We start from the raw sequence: 16,605 nt of genomic DNA, 5'->3' as shown, positions 1-16,605 counted from the left end.
TACTGTTTAACACTTTTTTATTACATCTCAATATATTGCAAGGCATTATAATCTAGATTGAGGAGGAGCGAAGAAAGCGTGTCGAAGAAAGGGAGGAAAAGATAAAAGAGAAAGAAGAGCTGATACCTATCGAGTTGGACAGTTTCCCAGTTCGAGATCACGAGGAGATAAAGATGCCTTCCCCAGCTCCAACTTCACCTGCTGCTCCCGTTAAACAGAGAGTCAAATCTCCAGTAGCTTTTGAGATAAGGTCAGTCTGTAAATAATGTTCTTACTAGATTTGTCGTCGCCAGACAACTGATACAATTTATTATTTGGTCTTAGTTGAGACTCTGCAGTGTGCAAGCTCTAACATTTTAACTGTGGTGTAAATTAGCCTAACATAATGTCAGTTGTGTATTTAACGTTATCCAAATTCCTCAGTCTGGACCAGGAATCTGTAACCAGTGAAGATGTGGATAGAGCTCCGGGCTACCCAAACATGGTGTTTAAAACCGGCAAACTCCAAGATGCATTCCATGCTTACAAACAGCGCTTTATTAAGGTACAACATTTTATAAATTTAAACATACCAGTTTTTACCCGGCATTTTAATCGGTAGCAATATTCCTTTGTGATTTGTTGTCCAATGTATGAGCCTTACGGCTGATCACCAGCTCATATTAACAGATTATTCTTAATATCTATGCTCCAGCTGTTCACAGTTCTCTTTTCTCAGCAATCCCGGAGACGGGCCCTGTCTATACAGCTCTGTAAAGAAGCTAGAGAGAAATATGCAACCTCTACACCCCCGGTGAGACCGAGACCTACTATTGACGCCAGATACTTCGCTTCTTTTGATAGTATGTGACTCGCCTTTTGGTATTTACTTACTAAATAATTGTCGTTCCATAGGTTTTTGTTGTTGTCCGGGTTGTACTATTTTTATGACTTGAGCCGATTTTATCAGCAGATAAATTCGTTACAATTTCAGTTCCACCACCTGCACCAAAAAATAGAATAATCTCTCACAAAGTTATGACAAGAAACTCAAAAAAGTAAGTGAACCGTCAGATGCAGAATATACTATTTCTATGAAATTTTTCAAGATTTAACATTCGTCGTTGTAACAACAAATCTGTAAATATCAAGGGCGTTTGTTTTTTTAAATTAAAGTACGTAATAAATTTACCAGAACAATAAATTATTTCATTATATTGCTAGATAGATAATAGCAAAATACCGCAGGTTATACAATCGGCTAGAAGAGGTACAAAAGAAAAAGAAGGACACTAAAGTACAGCGAGAACGGGAAACTTATAGATTGAGGGCCCAACTTTTCAATAAGGTACTTCTTCACTTCTATCTCTTTGAATATATTTGGTCTTGAACGTTTTCGTAAAATTGGGTAGACGCTGTGTAATGGTAAGATCGCCGATTTGGAGTGAGCAGGCAGACTAATCAAAAAATAAATTGAAAAATTGGGTATCATATAAAATACATAACGGTCGTTGTGTGAAAAGAGAAATATCTACTGTCAATGAAACTTGATCATATGATTACAGTGCATATCATATGATTATCTTGCATTCAAATCTCATCATTAGGCGGGCTTTATTAAGGCCATATCTCATCATGAGACGGGCTTTATCAAGGCCATAAATTAGGCGATCTTGCTCTGTGCAGCATTATTAGTTTACCTAATTGTGGTATTATTGTATAGTGTATACCAGCATATTATCATGGACATCAGAGTAGAGCCAGTGTGGAACCTTGCAGTTTCCGTTTTTTAACTTGACCTAAAATAGGGATGTTTAGTAGTCCGAGGAGGCACATCTAGCTGACTCTACAATTTATTGTACGTGGGGTGGGGTTGCAACTACTTCCTATTTCTTCATGTATCCCGTGTCTCACTTGTTGTGTTGTTGTATTTTTCTTTTAGTCTGAAGTGATCGTTGATATGAACAAGTTCTCTTGGGCACGCCAGGACGAGCTCTCAGCTCTCAGGGGAACTTTCTTGTCTACAAGGATTTCTATATTCTCCTACATTTAAAAAAGTAATCGCCCTGAATGTTGGTAGCAGATATTGTTGGTCATGCAGGATGTGTCACACTGGTAACATTTGCTATTACTCTGCTGTACAGTGAACTGTATACTAGATCAGTGCTAACATGAGACTTATGAAAACCTGTATTCCATGAGGTCATGTTAGTGTAGGGTATAATAGTAGACATTCCTGAGGTCATGTTAGTGTAGGGTATACTAGTAGACATTCCTGAGGTCATGTTAGTGTAGGGTATAATAGTAGACATTCCTACACGTACACGTTTGCTGTTGTAGGGCAATAATAAATATGATGAGATTTTAGAGTTCGTTTTAGGTATACCCTCCTCAAGTCACAGGTTTTGTTGGATCAGCTTATTGGCAACAGGAGCTATGTGCTGCTATGTGCCATGCGTTTGATACTAATACCTTGGAATTCTGGCGTAGAGCTGTTATTGATAGCCCTTATATTATTTTTAGCAGAGTTTAAAATGTTCTACGAGGGTGAGAAGAGGTATAATTTAGGAATACTAGCAGGAACCCGTCTACCCTAAAGTGGTGTCAAGACTCGAGAGAATAAAATAATTATTACCTATTTAATTCGCGTTTTTGACACCACTTGGGAGTCCAAATTTTGGGCACTAAAATTCTTATTCCTTGGCCAATTTTTAATTTTTTCATGCTGATTTGAAGGCCATTAAAGCATTTGACCCAGTCAAAAAAGTTTCAGTTGTATATATTTTACGGTTTTTGCGGAAAGTCGCGTTAAAGTTGATGCCCTGGTGTCAGTAAAACGGATCCATATATCCATATATATCGTCTCGCTTTATATATAGTAAGATGTCCAGGCTGGTCGGTTTAACAATTACGAAGATATCTGGAGCCTTTTGTCCACCGTATGTATTTGTAGTTTGTACGTGGTCTAGAAATGCAATACATTCTTTTGAGCATTTGTATGTATTTGTAGTTTGTACGTTGTCTAGAAATGCAATTCATTCTTTTGAGCATTTGTATGTATTTGTAGTTTGTACGTGATCTAGAAATGCAATACATTCTTTTGAGCATTTGTATGTATTTGTAGTTTGTACGTGGTCTAGAAATGCAATACATTCTTTTGAGCATTTGCATGTATTTGTAGTTTGTACGTGATCTAGAAATGCAATACATTCTTTTGAGCATTTGCATGTATTTGTAGTTTGTACGTGATCTAGAAATGCAATACATTCTTTTGAGCATTTGTATGTATTTGTAGTTTGTACGTTGTCTAGAAATGCAATACATTCTTTTGAGCATTTGCATGTATTTGTAGTTTGTACGTGATCTAGAAATGCAATACATTCTTTTGAGCATTTGCATGTATTTGTAGTTTGTACGTGATCTAGAAATGCAATACATTCTTTTGAGCATTTGTATGTATTTGTAGTTTGTACGTTGTCTAGAAATGCAATACATTCTTTTGAGCATTTGCATGTATTTGTAGTTTGTACGTTGTCTAGAATTAATGCAATACATTCTTTTGAGCATTTGTATGTATTTGTAGTTTGTACGTGGTCTAGAAATCCAATACATTCTTTTGAGCATTTGTATGTGACTTGTATATCGCTGTACAAGGAGTATACGTTCCAACTTGTTGCTTGTTTCGTTTGAACATTTGTAGTTATCTTTGACATTATAACTAGTTGTGTTTTAATTGTATAGATTCGTTTTAACAAGGTATTTTTATTATTATACCTTGCTAGTTATATTGTATAAATTTATTGAAAACATTGTGTTGAAGCTATAAAAATAATGATTTCAACGTTTCGTCTATGAAAGGAGCATGCACATGTAGCTGGAACGTCGACAATATTGTGTGATGTATTGAGTTTTAAAGGGAGCGGAAACTCGTGGGCTGGTCCATTAGGGATTTGATCCGCCAACCAACCAATCATTTAACAATATCAGTCTAACACATTGTTTTTATAGTTCATGTAACAACCTAAGCTATATACGATGGTTTCAATGAAGAATCTGGTCGGTGCAGTGGCTATATGTGTGATATCAGTGCTGATGTACAAGAATCTCTCTAGTACAGTGTCCGAGATACCACGAGGGACTGTGATTCTAATATGTGGAGCAAGCAGTGGTATTGGAGAGGAACTTGCATACCAGGCAGCTGAAAAGGGAGCTTACTTGGTTCTAGTTGCTCGATCAGAGGACAAACTTCTCAGAGTCCAAGAGCAGGCTCTCAAAAAAGGAGCAGCAGCAGTTGAGGTTATTTCTTATGACTTTTCTAATGTAGTGGGAAGCAGTATTGTAGTCAACAAAACGGTGGAAAGGTTTGGAAAACTAGACTACCTCGTTCTGAATCATGCAGCCTTCCCGTTAGGACCCTTCTTGGCAAATCAATACATGCAGGAACCATCCTACATCGATAGAATCTTCAAAGTTAACTTTTTTAGCATGATTGAGATAGCACTTCATGGGTTGCCACATCTGGAGGCAAGTTCAGGACATCTATTTGTAACATCGTCTACTTTTGGAGAAGTTCCCATTAATTATGCGATGTCGCTTTATTGCGCCTCCAAACACGCGCTGAACGGATTCTTCTACAGTCTGCAGCAAGAACTGCTAGCTAAGAAGTCTCCAGTCTCTCTAACAATCGGAGCCCTAGGTCTTATCTGGACTCCAGACATGGAGAGTCTCTGGAAAGATGATTCAATTCCCGTGGATTTAATCGCTGGTACTATGGAACGAGCTGCTAAAGAGATGTTGGACTCGTATACCACCAGACCTAGAACTCTGACATACCCGGCTTTCCCTAACAACTTCATGAGGGCGAGCTGGTACTTCAACCCCTGGTATCAGGAATCAGCTGTGGCACAAGGAGATCAAGATGGGTATGAGGCCGGTTTAGCGAAGTGGGAGAAAAAGATCGAGGTAGCTCGTGAGAGACGATTCAGTCAGGGCTACAGTGAAGTGAGCAGCGAACAACCAAGTGTGTAACATTTCGACATTATTGGAAATAGTTTGTTAGATTATAACTTGAACTCTGAACATGACCCTTATCACTATGGTCATAATAAGTCCGTATATTATCATTATTTTGTTAACTGTATTATTATTACCCTAATATAATGCACATATTTTAATTTTTATTAAATGCTGACCCTCTGACGTGAAATAAAATTAATATTTTAAAACTTTTGCTATTTTATTTGTCTTGTATTATGAAGTATTAAATATTTCACAAAAATATAAAATTATAAAAGAAATTATTGAAATGGGGGATCCGGTTACGTCCATTTACCAGCTTTCAATCTCAACTCGTGACTTGGTCCGGCTAGGAAATTAAGTTCAGACTTTCAAAGAAATATTATAAATCACGGAGTATTTAAACCACCATTTATTCGAAATCAAAGTATTGGAATTTTTGTAACGAAAAACCCCGGCCCCTAGTTAAACTAAGAGTCTTCATGGCCCCGCCAAGGATCTCACCCCAGACCGAACAGTGACTCTGCTCTGGTGCTCAAGTTGAGCAGGTTACCAACCGGAATGAAGGACTATTATTCGCTACAACTATCATTATTTGATTATATGAATTGGGAAAGATTTACATTTACGCTTTGATAGAATGCGGCAAGACGATCCATTCGTTTTCATCCCAATTTTCCTCAACACTAACTGTTAAATATGATGTTAAATATAACATTAAATAAGCTGCATATCTCAAGATGATCGCAGTTTTACCTTATTAGATTAAAAGAAAACGACACTAGCTCCGATGTCCGATAATTATATCTCTAATTATTTTCCGCAGTCTGTGCGGCGGTCTGTTATCGTACGATTTCCCGCTTACAGTGATCATTCGGTATGACGGTATTACCAGACGACGAACTAGTATCGCAGTGTTGACTATTATAGGACTATACATACTATAATATAGACTATATAGACTATGTAGCTGCGAGATAGCTTCATGAAAGTAGTTGTAAATATAAATTACTCGGTCTGAATGTTCCGCTCGGCTTGGTTTGGTTTGTTTAGAATTCCCTGCTCGTTGCCTAATGCCTCCTCAATGGGAAATATTTTATTAGCTTAGCTTTATATTAGTTTAGCTATATATTAGTTTAGCTATATTATATATATATTAGTTTAGCTATATATTAATATATTGACGAGCTTTTATTGTCATATACCGGGCCTCATTTTGATATTCTAGACGTGTCGTGAAGTAACGGTAAAACCCAAACCAGTTTAACGCCAAACTGAATGGTTGACATTAGACGCTCATGATTATATTGTCACCGGTAAGTCAAGCAATGTAATTAAAAGCTTGGATTTACTTGATTACGGTAAAATTTCTATTAAAGTTCTTGAATTCTGTGTAATTCAAAGTCTCAACACACTTCCGTCTTCCATACTTAAATTCCACTTAATACTATATTTTTAGAGGAAAATATCCATGAAAAGTACAGGTAATTGCCTAATTATGAAGAAATATGGCCAACATCCATCCGAAATTATTTTCAAACCAGCTTTAGAAGAAATTAGAGTTATTATCCCATTTGTGATGTAGGAAGTTCGAGATAGTTCAAATAAGAGCTGGTCTGGTGAGAGCCCAATTAAATTCATCTGTGGATTCGCGGTGATTCTAAATTACTCTCCTAGACAGTATCTTTCTTATTCAATAATGTGGCGAGATATGGACCGTCCCATTTTTAACTGCCACGACTCCCGAGATCTGACAATCTCACAGTGTTTCAGTGTTTTTGGGGGGACCACAGGAAATTCAGCCACCCTGGTGGTAAAATGTTATTTTGAGTCCTCGTAATAAATATTGTTACGCTCTTCCGTTTAATGTGTCAGTGAACTCTAACTCTGTAACTCAACAAATTTGTCCTAATTTCATGTAATGAAACCTAAAATGAGTATTACGTCGAATTTTGCGCCCTGATCAGCGGGTCCCTGTACTTGTAGTCACCTTTATGTTTCTGTGAGATTCTGGAGAGGTTCGTTGTTTATCAGTCTCATGATTAGATAATGATTCCAGGGATAATATCCGATAGTAGAGACTAGGTAGGACAAGTGAAACTACTCCTAAACAGTAAACTAAACTCCTAAACAGTAGTTTCACTTGTCCTACCTAGTCTCTACTATCGGATATTATCCCTGGAATCATTATGTTTCTGTGTCCGTTTTATCTGTCTTATCTCTACTATTACAGTTCTTGGTAATGGACGACCACCACTAGGATACGTGTCACCAGTTACCAGTAACAACTCATCAGATTGTGATGGATAGTAAATTTAAATTTGGTCCTATCATTTTTATAACCCGGTTATTGTCAATATTTAAACTGATTTCTGATAACGCTGCTTATCTTTTAACAGAAACACAATGTTCTGGGTGGCCGATAAGAAGTTTGTTATGTACATATATATAAATTTGTATATATAATATTATCACATGGCACATTTTAGGATTGAATTAGTATTTTTATAAAAATGGTCATTGTACTTGTAGTTGTAGCGGGTAGCCATATATTTTAGATTTTCATCATCATAGTCCTTGTCCAAAAATATCCGGGTTTCAACTCTATCAATTTTGATTAATTTATCGTAGGATCCTTAAGGGGGCCGGGGGGGGGTCTTCATCAAAATTCTCTCGAAATTGATTTTATAGTTGTTTCTGATAGAGGGGAGTGATATCTACCAGCTGCTTTTGGTCCCATGGAAAAATATTGTTCCTAGCCGGAATTATCGCTGGTTAAAGGTCAGCGCTCATGTGTAATTGTATTGCGCGAGCGATTTTCAATCGCGCGTCCTGAAAATCGAGTCTAAAAATCTATCTTCTCCTACATTTTTTGAGCAATCACCCTGAAACTTTCAGGATATGTTCTAGGGATCATTTAGAAGAGAAGTATCGAGCCGAATTTTGAGATAGGCCTCAGAAAATTTTTAATTCGATTTTGAAAATCTTGGACCTCATTTTTTGACGATTTTTCCAGGTCCAAGATTTTCAAAATCGATTTAAAAATTTTCTGAGGCCTATCTCAAAATTCGGCTCGATACTTCTCTTCTAAATGATCCCTAGAACATATCCTGAAAGTTTCAGGGTGATTGCTCAAAAAATGTAGGAGAAGATAGATTTTTAGACTCGATTTTCAGGACGCGCGATTGAAAATCGCTCGCGCAATACAATTACACATGAGCGCTGACCTTTGACCAGCGATAATTTCGGCTAGGAACAATTTTTTTCCATGGGACTAAAAGCAGCTGATAGATATCACTCCCCTCTATCAGAAACAACTATAAAATCAATTTCGAGAGAATTTTGATGAAGACCCCCCCCCCGGCCCCCTTAATTAATAAGATGATTGATATGAGGGCAAGAGGGCTGTGGTTGAGTTACGACGTCAACCGAAATAAATTATTGTGCTATAATTTGTTGGCTGCATTGAATAAATTATGGACGCAATACTTTTTAGAACTCATTGTAGCCATGTATTTTACAGTCTTTGTTGAATTTATTTAATTCGATCAATATTGATTAATTTATCGTAGGATAATTAATTAATTAATAGGATAATTGAGGGCAGGAGGGTTGTGGTCGAGTTACGACGTCAACCGAATTGAATTGTGCTGTGCTATAAGTTGTTGGCTGCATCGAATATATTATGGAGTATGGACGCAATACTTGTTAAAATGAATTCAGTACTAATATGGTCATATATGTTTACCCATTGAATGCGCAACATATTTGATCTATCATTTTTATACCGTCCGATTTGAATTGCTGACAGGGTTGTTAGAGAGCCCTCAGGGAATGAGGCTGGTTTAGTTTCTACGTTACGAATAGGACCAGCATCGCTCAGCTAGAATCACTACAAACAGTAAACTCTTATATAACAACTAACATTTTGAACTCCTAGAGATGAGATAACGTACTACTATGTTAATTTTAAAAATTAACTATCTTTATTTTTAGAATTATCTTTCCAACAGATCACGATCAATCTATATCCTACGTCAGAATGACTTCTGTCAGACGTTGATTTGCAACCCACCAGTTTCACTCGTTCAATCCCACAATTGTCGTCGATAAACGTAATTACTGCGGGATACAAAAGCTGTCGTCAGATTATAAAACCCACACTCACGTGACGTCACACTCTCCCTCACGTGACGTCACACTCACAGAACTACTATATTTCTCCTTTTTCTTTTCATTTCCGTGATAATATAAATCCGGACGACTTGTGTTTTAAACTTTTTGTTGATTTTATTGCAAAGGACACCCTTCTCTTCAACGTGGTCTTGGACTCTACTAGGTGGTAATCATAAAAGAAATAGGGCAAGCCACAATTATAAACACACCTACTCACTCGCATTTCTAAACTTTACTTCAATCAGAAAAGGCGCCAAGCAACCGATGTTTCAGTGTTATGTAGCAAACCATCCTGTCACACGCGTAGCAGTCAAATAAAATTTATTTTTAGCACGCTAAATGCTAAAAAACATAACTCACTGCGCGCCCTTTGTAGCTGACACGTCTGTTCACTCACAACTGTAGGGTCTCTACATTGTACAGCTGAAATACTGTTGCTTCCTCAGGATACTCACCTGTTGAAATTTAAGAGATCATTATCCAAACAATTTTAATTATAATGAAATTCACAGAATTTATCGCACTTATCACTCATCCCTTTCATATCTTGCGTTAAAACGTCATTGCTTATGATCTCTTGACATTGACTATTTGAACCTATTTAAGCTAGTCATGTGAGTGAAGAATTTGATATTATGAACGCGTCAACCTTGACGAATGTCCAGTATTTTGATTGCTTTGAGTTATGCGCACTTGGTTCGAAGAGCGTAAGACCACTGCAAATGAAATAATGACTATAGTCATTGACCACAAACTTCTAACATGATGCGGAAATAGGGATAATGATTTGACAGCTAATTAAATCTTTATTCAAATAAATCCGCCTTTTTAAATGGATAATATTTACGGCCGTGACACCACGCACGGTTATTATTATTATCCTCCTACTTCAGTGCTTCGTCCCCAATGGCAATAGACACTCCCGACACCCATCAATAAGATGATATTATGGACCATACTTAATACTTGAGTAGTACTTTCGTAGCCACACTGCCAAGTGCTATATAGTAACCACAACCTCAGTCCTCACACTCGTATCTTTATTATATCTAGTCGAGATGACTCTCCAGTCTCCAGTCTTCAGGCTCCAATCGTAAGCCACACTGCTGCCGTAATCGTGAGCCTGTTGTTATTTGTTGTTACTCCTAGCAAGCGTTATTTATAGTCTCTGACCTTTTATTTTACTGTACAATTATAACGGATATATGGTTCAGATGAGTTAAATGTTAAGTCATAGGTGTGAGTCATGTTATTGTTACCCTTTTAACCCTACTTTTAATTAATTAAGGAGTTTAAAATGTTTACGATAAATCACGTGATCTCATATAATAGTGTCACGTACGCGAGCTTTCAGTGTGCTACACTGAAAGCACACTGTGTAGCACACTAAAAGCTCGCGTTTCCTCCTAAACAGTAGTTTCACTTGTCCTACCTAGTCTCTACTACCGGATATTATCCCTGGAATCATTATCTTATCATCACTGATAAACAGCGAACCTCTCCAGGATCTCATAATATTCCTTTGTTTTGTATTCCTCGCCTGCTCGGAGAATCGATATTCATTACTCATTACTTTGACCTGTTGTATTACTTTTCAATATCCGTTCGGAAGTTTATTTAAATAAGCAAAGGAAAAATTAGGAAATATTGTTTATAATGAACACTTAATTGCCGCTGTAAAGTGTAAAAGTTCAATTCAATGCTTTTATTAATGTTTTTCAAGCTTTTGTTCACTTACTAATTTCACCACATATAACCTTACTAGTAAGTGTCACGTACAATGACGAGGTATCTGTTTGGTGTTGTGGCTGTATGTGTGATATCAGTTCTGATGTACAAGAATCTCTCTTCAAATTCCATCCGGGAACTACCACGAGGGACTGTGATTCTAATATGTGGAGCAAGCAGTGGTATTGGAGAGGAACTTGCATACCAGGCAGCTGAAAAGGGAGCTAACTTGGTTCTAGTTGCTCGATCAGAGGACAAACTTCTCAGAGTCCAAGAGCAGGCTCTCAAAAAAGGAGCAGCAGCAGTTGAGGTTATCTCTTATGACTTTTCTGATGTCACTGGGAGCAGTATTGTTGTTAACAAAACGGTGGAAAGGTTTGGAAAATTAGACTACCTAGTTCTGAATCATGTTGCTTTTCCATTAGGACCCTTCTTGGCTGCTAAGTACATGCAGGAACCTTCATACATAGAAAACATTTTCAGAGTTAACTTCTTCAGTTATATTGAGCTAACCCTTACCGCACTACCTTATTTGGAGAAGAATCTAGGACATATTTTTATAACTTCATCAGTTATGGGCGCGGTTCCGGTCAATTATGGTTGGTCATTATATGCCTCTTCTAAACATGCCCTTAACGGGTTTTTCTATAGCCTCCAGCAGGAACTGTTAGCTAAGAAATCCCCGGTATCAGTGACTATCGGAGCTCTGAGTCTCATCTGGACTCCAGACATGGAGAGCATTTGGAAAGATGAGTCTTTGCTGATTGACGTGGTCGCTGGTACCATCGAAAATGCTGCTGAAGGGATATTAGACTCGTACTCTTCCAGACCCCGAACGTGGACTTACCCAAGTTTGCTAATTACTTACAGATGGCCATGTGGAATTATAATCCTTGGTACCAGGAATTGGCGATCTATAATTACAATACAGACGGATACGAGGCAAATGTGGCAAAGTTCCAGCAGAAAGTTAAGATTACTCAACAAAGACGGTTTAGTACAGGCTATAACGATAATCACCGCCCTTAGTAATAACTGGATAAAGTCTGAAAAGAAGATTACCTGATAATATGACGATTCAATGAAGAAAATGTTAACCACACGACCACACTTATTTGGATATGTGAGTGTGTATCAAGTTAATACGCGTATAAGACGAGGATATCGGCGGATTAACAAGACAAACGGCCGGAAGGAAAGTGGACTGGAAGGATTGGTAGTTAAGTTGGTACGGAACTTTCCAGAATGGAAAGTTGGACAAAACACAAATTCGAATCTTTGGAATTATGTATCTTTAAGTTTATTTGATGTATGTTTTGTAATTTGTGTGCTTCGCATGTTTCAGTACCGATATTGATTTCTTTGATATCTTACTGTTCTTGCATAAAAATATTCTGTTCTCACAAAATATTAAAAAGTCATTATTATTTCTTTGCACGATTGATCGGTCAAAAAGTAAATGATATGGTTTAAATATAAATCCAATTTTTAGAACTTCTGGTACTACGAAAATGATGATGATAACAATAATTATCAAACCTTCAGTACCTTTCAATGATGGAACTAAAACACAAACTTTGTAAATTCTTAGTAGAAATATCAGAGACGACTAGCTAAATATTGACTTAATTAACCTAAGATATAACAAACTTAATTTTATTGTAAGAAATTAAACAAAACAACAGTAAACAAAAATCACTGACTTTTTTGAGTTTTTCAATCGTTTATGAAACGTTCACATATTACTTGAGCCATATTTTCGCCCTTTCAGACCCCAATTACTACCCAAATTGTAACCTAATAATTGTAAATCAAATCGTTTCTTCTAGAAACTAAACCAAAAAATAGACGGTTTTAGCGTAATGTCCTTCTGTAATCAGCTTCTTGGTGCCCGCTAGAGTTGCGTTGTAGTGCGACTCTCTGTGTCAATCCTCACAGTTGTGCTTTCTCCTGTGTCACCTGATAAAGGGACAGATTGATTTCAGTAGTCAACATGAAGAAATCACTCATTTCTCAGGTATACCATATTTATTATTGTGTTCGTTTAACTCAAGCAGGTATTTCTGGCTTAATAACTTCTGTGTGTTTAAGGATCCAAAATAAGGATGAGATATATGAGAATAATGGATGTAATTAATAAGCAATTACTGAATTACCTGTTGAGTTGCCAGATGTCAGGAGTGAAGATATGTCCGGCATCATTGACAGGAGATATCTTCTGAAGCTGGTGATTGTCAGAGTATAGATGAAGAAGTTAGACGTAATGTTGATCATCCCCTAGGAACATGCCATATCTTTGAAGATGGAAGTGGAATGGATCTTTTTCTCCTGGAACCTTTTTAATGAAGGATGCAGCAATCAAGTAGACCGTCAGAGGTAATGTCGAGATGCAATAGATGGTCGCTGTGAGGACTACAGTCAGAGCACCTTGCCATGGTACACTTCCTTTGGAGCGCCTGGCTGATTTCCTGGCAGCAACTAGGTACTTCAGAGTTGGAATCGTAGTGGTGATGATGAAAGCGTTTGGAACGAAGGCTGACATCAGGAATGCGACAGGTTGTATATTTTTCCAGACATCAGATGTCAAGCTGTACTCGCAGTTGTATGTTGTGTAGTCAAATTTCACATCATCTCTACCCAAAGCAAAAAGGAGAGCTGGGTAGACCAACCATGTAGCCCAGATGAAGCTGCAGACCAGATGAGCCCTATTTTTAGACAAGTTTGTTGCCCAAAGTGGTTTCTTTAGCAACAGACACTTGCCTGTGGTGAGAGCAGATATCAGGGACATGTTTGCCGGGTAGAAATAATAACTAAAGTAAGGCTTGGCAATGCACAGTGCGTATCCAAGGACCCAGGAATCAGCAATCAAGGAGACAGCGCCAGGTAGGATATGGGTTACCGATATAATAATGTCGCACACGGCAATGTGCTGCATTACTGTAACAAGAAACTTGTTCAGTTTGAAAGAGTCTTTCTTTGTCGTGGCCAAGAGAATCAGTGTGTCCCCGATGAGAGATGAAAGGACCACAAATAGCTGATATGATGCCCAGAAGTATCTTTCTCCACTTTCCATCCCAAATGTTTCATGGTTATTTAAGGTGGCCATGTTAAAGTGACTCAACTATAGAGATCTTGAAATGTTATTGAGACACGTTTCTAACTTGGATCTGATGTTTCTGGACAATTATCCTCAAATCTGGTGCAGCGATTTTTTTTATTTGACTCGGTTCTCGAATTATGAGGTTAACCATGTCAAAAATTCGGAAAATTTAATTGCTTAAAACCTCATAATTCGAGAAACGAGTCAAATAAAAAATCACTGCACCAGATATCTAGATAGTTGTCCAAGGAACTACTGTACCAAATCTCAATATCAGGGGGTGGCTGGTTTTCTCAACTAAGGAATTGAAAGCCACAAAAGTGTGTTTTGAGATAGATGCAATTAACTGTCACCAAGATGTAAATCAGATCGAACGAGAAATTAGATCGAACGAGAAATTAGATCGAACGAGAAATTAGATCGAACGGCGTCTCAATTCGATCTGATTTACATCTTGGTGACAGTAACTGTGACAGTAACTGTGACCAAGATGTAAATCAGATCGAATTGAGACGCCGTTCGATCTAATTTCTCGTTCGATCTAATTCCTCGTTCGATCTAATTTCTCGTTCGATCTGATTTACATCTTGGTGACAGTTAGTGTTTTAAAAATTGGCCATTTTGAGGTTAACATGCAATTGACTGGTCAGATATTCAAAAAATGAGAGGTTAACCTCATTTTTTAGCCATTTACGGGTAAAATCTTCTACTTAAATATGGTCAGTTCAAATCACCTTTGTCACGTGATCATAGTTCTAGGCATTGTGATACCAATAGATACCTCACTGCGATATTGTGGTACATTACAAAAGTAAGAATCGTATGTATATTCTTACGGTACCAAAATTTGATGGTTAACCTCATTTTTCCACTTTCCCAAGATAAAAGAAAGTCAATCTAATTGTCATCTATTTAGAAATGTGTATACCGTAAACTTACGAAGAAAATAATAACTCTATCATTTGATCTATTCTCGCTATATCTTAAAAAAGAGGTTAACCTCATTTAATCACGTTTGGATATTACTTTTTCTGTCAATTATGAACCTGAAATTTAGAGGTTACATTTGCTGACCAAAATAACAAAAAATTATGGAGTGTAATAAAATATTAACCTCAATTTTATTAACCTCAATGTTGTATAGGCAATTTTGTGACAATCGGTTAACCTCAATTATTAAAAAAAGTTAAGCAGCTACAAACATGTGAATAGCAGCAATGTTTTTGTCATCAAAAATTAAATTGATTTAGAAAATAATATTTTGGTCGATATTTTTGACCCCTTACCCCCTCCCCTCTGGCCTTAATTAAGGTAAGGAGTTTGTTAGCACTGTTGTAAGTGGGCAAGTTCTAGGTGGAGAAGTAGTGTTTAAGTAGCTGCATCATGCAGGATGAATGATGATCCTAGCTCTAGACAGTAGATGAGTTTACATCTTCAGTCTCAGCGCTCCCAACATAATTCAAATCCAAGATACTACAAATACTCAAAGGTATTATATATATAAAGAAATCATGAATTCTCGGTTGGCAATATCACTGGGCATTCATATTGGAAAATTGTAACCTTGCAAAGTTTTATTATGTATGATATGGGATAAAATAACGTACACATAGTTTACATAAAGTATGCATAGTTTACAAGCAACGATAAGTTGATTGAACAGTCAAACCTTGGCCCACGGTCACTGCAGGCCCTAAACCTTATTGGGGCACAAGTTGTTCCCACGGAATTATTACCAGCTGTTAAATTAATAATGGTGTTAGGCGTATTTAAACAGAATGCTATGTCAGCAACTTGGTTGATCAGTGTATTAAATTTCCAGAATATTATACATTTTGATAATATGTAAATACAATAACGTTAGATAAAATTTGATTTAAATTAAAATGTATTTTACCACGTCATAATTTTAAACTCTTAAATTTCAGAGAGTGCAGGATACCGTGCTGAACAAGAAGTACATAAGCTCTGTCCGGGCATACTGAGCCACGCGCACGACATTGTTTTCTGGTAATTCAGAAGGAAAATGTGAGCCAAATTATTTATTGTCACAGGCGAGAGATTACGGGAAAATAATTTATGATTTATTCAGATTAGACATTTGACCAAAGATTTTAAAGCAGTTCACCCGCAATGTGCCAATTTCGTTTTGAGAAATGGATGATGTTTACTCACTATTTATAATTAATAATTATAAATCAATTCGCTTTTTATCGACAGCATCGTATTGTTTAGTTAGGATTTTGTAAAGAAACTAGCTAAAGTGTTCTACATGTTATGCAGTTAAAGCTGTAGTGTTAGATAGACGTAGCGCTAGTTAAGATTGAAGATCTGTTTATTAAACTAGAGCTAGTTGACAACATGACTCTCCTATTAACCAATTAACTAATTAAGTAATTAAGATTATACACCATGACCAGTCTTAACAAATATTTACACACAGTTATATGTCGCATGATGTTCAGCTACTATCAGATACTTATTCATGAGAATATGAAGTGATTTTGTAAATATATTATCACATGTATTACGAACTGTTCGATCAAGTTTTTTGTTTTATTTTGATGGGAAAGAGAATTTCAATAAATGTTTCTTGGAAAGTTTCG

The 16,605-nt window shown here is 36.9% G+C and overlaps 3 protein-coding genes across 4 annotated transcripts in view; all 3 read left to right on the top strand.

The window, feature by feature from the left end:
* LOC134822448 (uncharacterized) overlaps nucleotides 1-16,568 on the top strand; it is a 57,402-nt gene extending 40,834 nt beyond the window's left edge. For both annotated transcript variants that reach the window (XM_063833549.1, XM_063833541.1), the window contains exons 4-9: nucleotides 57-250; nucleotides 424-544; nucleotides 719-842; nucleotides 974-1,037; nucleotides 1,228-1,327; nucleotides 15,928-16,568. In XM_063833549.1, coding sequence (XP_063689619.1) covers nucleotides 57-250; nucleotides 424-544; nucleotides 719-842; nucleotides 974-1,037; nucleotides 1,228-1,327; nucleotides 15,928-15,984 — 660 coding nt within the window. In that variant the 3' untranslated portion in view covers nucleotides 15,985-16,568. The remainder of the gene's footprint in view (nucleotides 1-56; nucleotides 251-423; nucleotides 545-718; nucleotides 843-973; nucleotides 1,038-1,227; nucleotides 1,328-15,927) is intronic.
* LOC134822475 (hydroxysteroid 11-beta-dehydrogenase 1-like protein) lies at nucleotides 3,992-5,204 on the top strand. The gene has a single exon (XM_063833587.1). The coding sequence runs from the start codon at nucleotides 4,015-4,017 to the stop codon at nucleotides 5,005-5,007; it is 993 nt and encodes a 330-aa protein (XP_063689657.1). The 5' UTR covers nucleotides 3,992-4,014; the 3' UTR covers nucleotides 5,008-5,204.
* LOC134822469 (hydroxysteroid 11-beta-dehydrogenase 1-like protein) lies at nucleotides 10,809-12,266 on the top strand. The gene has a single exon (XM_063833574.1). The coding sequence runs from the start codon at nucleotides 10,952-10,954 to the stop codon at nucleotides 11,963-11,965; it is 1,014 nt and encodes a 337-aa protein (XP_063689644.1). The 5' UTR covers nucleotides 10,809-10,951; the 3' UTR covers nucleotides 11,966-12,266.
* Nucleotides 16,569-16,605: the final 37 nt, after the last annotated feature.

Source organism: Bolinopsis microptera, chromosome 1 (assembly GCF_026151205.1).
Source record: "Bolinopsis microptera isolate Bmic1 chromosome 1, MBARI_Bmic_1.0, whole genome shotgun sequence".
NCBI classification, from domain to species: Eukaryota; Metazoa; Ctenophora; class Tentaculata; order Lobata; family Bolinopsidae; genus Bolinopsis; species Bolinopsis microptera.
This window is presented reverse-complemented; position numbering and strand designations above follow the sequence as displayed.